This window comes from Sinohyriopsis cumingii, unplaced genomic scaffold (assembly GCF_028554795.1).
Source record: "Sinohyriopsis cumingii isolate HCF-2022 unplaced genomic scaffold, ASM2855479v2 utg003875l, whole genome shotgun sequence".
NCBI classification, from domain to species: domain Eukaryota; kingdom Metazoa; phylum Mollusca; class Bivalvia; order Unionida; family Unionidae; genus Sinohyriopsis; species Sinohyriopsis cumingii.
The window spans coordinates 219155-225374 of record NW_028316617.1 but is presented as its reverse complement, the minus strand read 5'-3'; the positions used below and the strand labels follow the sequence as shown (position 1 = coordinate 225374).

Below are 6220 nucleotides of genomic sequence, written 5' to 3'. Positions count from 1 at the left end.
TTACAGGTAGAGATTTAGTCATTTGAAAATTGAAGTGTAGTTAATGGTTGTTTTGTAAATTTTAAATCTAATGATAATACAGCTGTCCAATATGCTGATGTGCTTTGTTGGCTGTGCCAATAATGATCATATTCATGAATATGAAAGAATTTGTTCTTAATGATTCTGTGATTTTCAAGCAGACACCTGTGACAAAAGACATATCTTGTTGTCAAAGTTCTTGATTCTACAACTGCTAGTGTCTGGACCTTAATTTCAACTTTCAAAGTATTGTCTTCTTCTTTTTCTTAATATTTTCGTACATGCAGAAATCTCTGACAGATGATCATGTATCATGATGAAATGAATCTGAATGATCATGTGCTTCATATATATATATATATATATATATATATATATATATATATATATATATATATATATATATATACACACACACACACACACACACACACACACACACACTTCCTATGAATGTGCTTATAACTGTAGTGCCTCAAGTCATCCTGTGCTTTTGGGGTATGTACTTTTCACCATTCACACAGATGTTAGGTATATATGTATGCCTCCTGTTATCCTGTGCTTCCAGGGTCTATGCTTTCTTTATTCCTGATGAATGGTAGGTGTATATACATATGTATGCCTCCTGTTATCCTGTGTTTCCAGGGTCTATGCTTTCATTATTCCTGATGAATGGTAGGTGCATATACATATGTATGCCTCTTGTTATCCTGTGATTCCAGGGTCTATTCTGTCACTATACCTACATAACTGATGCCATCTGTGATCCAATTCCTTATAATAATGCCACTTATATCTGTAAATAAAATGAGAATTAGACAATTATTGATCACTTTTTCAATCTTAATAAAAGTCTTGTGATACAAAATATAACAAGCCATTGACTTAAGAGTCCTGATTATATGCTATGCAAATTATATGCTATGCAATTAGCGTTAAGACTGCTGCATACAGTATCTTGTTGCATACAGTATCTTGTTGCATATAGTATCATGTTGAATACAGTATCATGTTGCATACAGTATCAAGTTGCATACAGTATTATGTTGCATACATTATCATGTTGCATATAGCATCATGTTGCATATAGTATCAGATTGCATACAAGATTATGTTGCATACAGTATTATGTTGCATACAGTATCATGTTTCATACAGTATCATGTTGCATACAGTATTATGTTGCATACTGCATACAGTATTATGTTATTATGTTGCATACAGTATTATGTTGCATACAGTATCATGTTTCATATAGTATAATGTTGCATACAGTATTATGTTGCATACAGTATGTTACACACAGTATTATGTTGCATACAGTATTATGTTGCATACAGTATCATGTTCGGTGAGTTAAGGAAAAGAAAAGAGTCCCAACTCATTTACACCAACTGTTTCAATGCAACAGTTTTTTACTCTGTTATTAATTATATGACTTAAAACTAGTCAGCTTTCTACAAGGTAACATAAAATTAAGACCTTGTTTTTTCATCACATCCATTTAATCACATCAGATCATTAAACAAAGTTGGTATCTCAAGATGGTCTGTCCTATGGAACTTTGTGAATTTATCTGAACACACGTTATCAAGGAGTCTTACCAAGTACCTTCACACAATTAATCCTTTCAGCATATGTTCACTAAATTTTAAAAACAAAACAATAAGCAAAATGCATTCAATGATTTTTATTTTCATCATTTTTGTTTATACTATCAAACAACACCTCATATAAAAGCTTTATTGTTTGCAATATTCTTTTATGAAATCAATAATACTTGATCAAACCCAGAAATAACTTTTGTCTAGCATTTCTCACAATACACTGTTTAAGCATTCCCTTAAACTTACTAAATGTTTTGTTAGCAAGCAAACTACATTAAAATCTCTGAAGACTAATACTCAAGAAACCCAAACCTCACAAAATAGTAAGATGTTTTTGCTTACAAATATTTCATTTTATAATTAAAAAAATTCTAGCTTAGAAGATAACTTGTTAACTTTGAAGACTGATAAAAATGTATTCCAAAAATTTTAAATTTCTGAATTTATTGATAAAGATATGCTATTAACAGGTCACAGTTCATGCAAATTTGCCATCAAATGACAAGTATGACCACAGTGTCATGAATGTGTACACACACACACACACACAATTACCTGACTACATCCTTGGTCATCACAATCCATGAAGTTATGATGGCTGAATCACATTTTTTAAACTGCAAAATAAAAATATTTGGTTAGAAAGTATATCATCAATAATAAGAATCAGTACAAAGGTACATCGATTACAAGTTAGCATATAAAATTAACATATTCCAAGACAGAATCATAAAATGTAGTTTTTGTTTTAGGCTGTTTTAGGAATAAAATCCCTGATTTCGCACACTTTCACCCTATTTACTGGACCCTTTGTATGTTTCTCACCCTCTACTGCACACCTATACCCGAAGAATAGTGACAGAGAAGGGTCCCTGAAGCAAAGCCAGTTACCCTTCTTTATTGTGGAAAGGACCTACACATTGTCTGTGAGGTCCCACCAAGCCTTTGAAATTGGGAAATGTTGCAAAAGACAGCGTGACTCCCTTCATGCATCTGCATCCTCCTTAAGGAAGAGGTGCTTTGCTCCCTGGGACCCTCTAGTCATCAAAAAGAGGGGCTAGTGGAAAGGAGTTTTAAACTCAGTCTGGCAATTCTGTTGGTTAGCTGCTTAAAACATTTAGCAGAGGGTGTCATGGACCTTCCATGATGGAATCATTGACTTAGCTGGGCAGCAAGAGACTGGTGTTGCTTATCTCCATGTCCTGCAAGGCCACTCTAGGGACTTTCATGCACTTTCAAACTGTAGATGTCCATTCTTTTCTTAATTTTTCCTTTTCGTGTCTATTCCTTCCTAATTTTCCAGTGGTCACTTGCTAACTTGCACACTTGCTTATGCCACATACTTTGTTTCTGGACCCCACTGTGCATGAGTTACTGAGGGAGAGGTGAATAGAGCCAGAGCCAGATAACTGCATCAAATGTCATCTTAATATGTTTAGGCCTGGAGATGATACATCTGATACTGAGTTTCCATTATATTCCAATCAGTTTTGAGCTTTCAAAAATAACATCATTCCTTTTATTGGTCAAACAAGATTTTAAGCTCAAAAACCAAGCCTCAGGGGTTTTATGATTTCCATACCAGTTATCATTCTTACATGGCACTTTTCAGGATGTTTCCAATAATTTCACAATGTTCCCCAATACCTAGGGGACAAGACTGAAAATTGATGGATGAATGGAATAGACAAGAACCAGGTGAAGAATTTACTGGAAGCAAAGTATCAGACAATGACGTATTAACTGATGCACTGGATACAAAATGATAAGTGATCTTTCAAGTATGGATTTCAATATAGACCTACCTTTCAAGCATGGATCTCAATAGAGACCTATCTTTCAAACATGGATCTCAATAGACCTGTCTTTCAAGCATGGATTTCAATATAAACCAACCTTTCAAGTATGGATTTAAATACAGACCAACCTTTCAAGCATTGATTTCAATATAGACATACCTTTCAAGCAAGAATTTCAATAAAGGCTAACCTTTCAAGCATGGATTTCAATATAAACCTACCTTTCAAGCATTGATTTTGTGGTATCAATCTCTGATTTCACCTCATACAGACTGCTTCTACTCTCGTCCATTCTATAAAATGATAGACAAAAAACTTTAAGATTATGCTTCTGGAACAAATATCTGAAATCTGGAATGCACCCCACCCCTGCATAGTCATGGAATAATCCAATGTAAAATAGACCCATCACACATTCCTGCATGTCATAGGAGGTGACTAATGGAGGCAACCTTTTTGTCCCTGGAAAAAGATGCCAATCCACCATCTTGTAATGATGCTCCTGCTACGGAGATTTCAGACTTTTTTTTAAAAAGTGTGGCCATGCATTAAAATCTGTATATTTTAAGGAGTTAACATTTATTTGCCTTTTATTATTTTTTGGGTATGCCTTTCGGGGTATACCTAATTTACCTATCATTATATAGCCAGGATGGTGATGATGTGCCTTTATACATAAAAACAGTGATGCAATATAACTTTAGAAGATGGCCAAGTCTTGTGAATCTGACAAAAACCTTTAAAACTGTAAGCCCCCAGAGCCCAAATTAAAATTTATTTTTTTCTGTTTGCTGAGGGCATTTATTTTTTACCCAGAATGAAATTGGATGAACTGAGCTATCTAATGGACCAATGGATATATAAACAAAAACAGCCATTCATGATTTGAAATAGATATCTATGAAAAATCGAATCTGGTCTCTCAAAGCAGTGTTCTTTCAAGACAGGTTTTACTGTATCTATGGTATCTGGAATCCAATATTTGGTTATAATTTTCTCCACACAGCTTTAGGCTAGTTAAACATAGTTTCTGACACTGGGGATAAAATAAAAAAATTGGCTTTCAGATTCAAGAGAATTTGGTTTAATGTGATCAAGTTTACTGAAACAAGAAAAAGACAAAACTCAGGACCTGAAAAGTTATTCAGTGTCCAAGGTATTTCAGTTTACCAAGGTTTTGGTTTTGAGCAGTTTCAATATATTACAGTAAACAGTTGATTATACTCCTGCCGATGTTCAACAATCCTCTGTGTTGGCACTAGTTGGACATAGTTGACTGGAGATTACTGACCAACTGGTCTCTGTGACCTTGACCTTTAAGATATGAGGTCTTGAACTAAACTTACTGATGAGACACCATTAGTTTTTTTATTCATCATGATCTTAAACCTCTGACCTTTAGACCCAAAATCGCAAGTCATCCACAAAGTTTGATCAAGGAACTTGCTCCTAAACAAAATTTACTGTCCAAAACACATTTTTCTTAGACTCACAATAACAGTGACCTTTGATATTTTCAACCCAAAATCAACAGGCCTTTTCCTCATCCTTACCACAAGCGTAAGCCTTTCATAAACTTTGGTCAAGGTACAAGAACTAAAGCTATTATGCAATAAACACTTTTATTCTCAGTCAGTGTCATGACCTTTGTCTTCAAAATTAATAGGCTTATATCTCAATCAACAAGCAAGCCACCATCAAACTTTGGTGATGGTACATGATGTATAATTTTTGTTTCATTTTCTAAAAGTGACCTTGACCCTTTGACCTTTTGAACCCTGACCAAATGTAAGCTATCCACAAACTTTGGTGAAGCTACATGGCTGAGAATTTTTGTGTACTAATTTTACAGTGAGCAGCCTTAACCTCTGACATGAAACATGCTTCTTCCATATTCCTAGTTCAAGTCATCCACAAAGTTTAGTCCAGTTCTGTGATGTATAGAACTTAAGTTGTGTGAAAATCATTTTCTTCTTCAGTCACAGTGGCCTCAATCTCTGAACTTTTGACCCCATGCTTAATACATTTCTTCTGCACCGCAAGTGCATGCCAGCCTAAAAGCTTGGTATAGATCTGTGATGTAGAACTACTCTGATTGTGCAGAAACACTTTTTTTTATTACAATCATAGTGACTATGTCACTATGAAAATGACCACAAAATCAATAAGCTTCTTCCATACCCATAAATACAAGCCATTCGTAACGTCTGGTAAAGGTAGATGGTGTAAAACTAAAATTACTGTGCACAAATAAATAGGTGTACAGATGGAACATTTACAATTTTACATGCTGATGTAAAGTAATAGATTATAATAAGCATGCATATATTTCACTTTTAAAAATTCACAGGACTCAAATTATTTTTCAAACACTGGCAAAGGGCAAGCATTTTTTCCCCACCAAATATACTGGCTACAATGTATAGCTTATCATGTGCTGAAAAATTGCATAAAAACTATAAACTCACAAAAATCATACACTTGAATTCTTCAGTACAGTAAAACCTGTTGTGAACGACCTCTGCTATGAGCAACCACCTGTCATTTCCGACAACAACGCATGGATCAATTTTATTTTATATGTGCTGTTGTGAGTGACCACCTGATGAATGCAGCAAGTGACCACTATGTCTTGGCAAAATATGCATTTCAACACTGCTAGCAACAACCGCATAAAAATGGGGATAAACTCCACTGACCTTCGTAACAATGACTGCTTAAATCGTTCTATAAAAAAATAAAAAATAGGCTGGCTACCAATACCTGAAATTTGTGATTCTGCTTATATTGTTT

General features: G+C 34.5%; 1 protein-coding gene across 1 annotated transcript in view; it reads right to left on the bottom strand.

The window, feature by feature from the left end:
• Window positions 1–472: 472 nt before the first annotated feature.
• The window catches only part of LOC149769401 (serine/threonine-protein kinase TBK1-like), a 67984-nt gene continuing 62236 nt past the window's right edge, over window positions 473–6220 (bottom strand). The window contains exons 19-21 of the mRNA XM_089949906.1: window positions 3649–3720; window positions 2184–2245; window positions 473–817 (exon numbers count right to left, since the gene is read on the bottom strand). Coding sequence (XP_089806032.1) covers window positions 2218–2245; window positions 3649–3720 — 100 coding nt within the window. The 3' untranslated portion in view covers window positions 473–817; window positions 2184–2217. The remainder of the gene's footprint in view (window positions 818–2183; window positions 2246–3648; window positions 3721–6220) is intronic.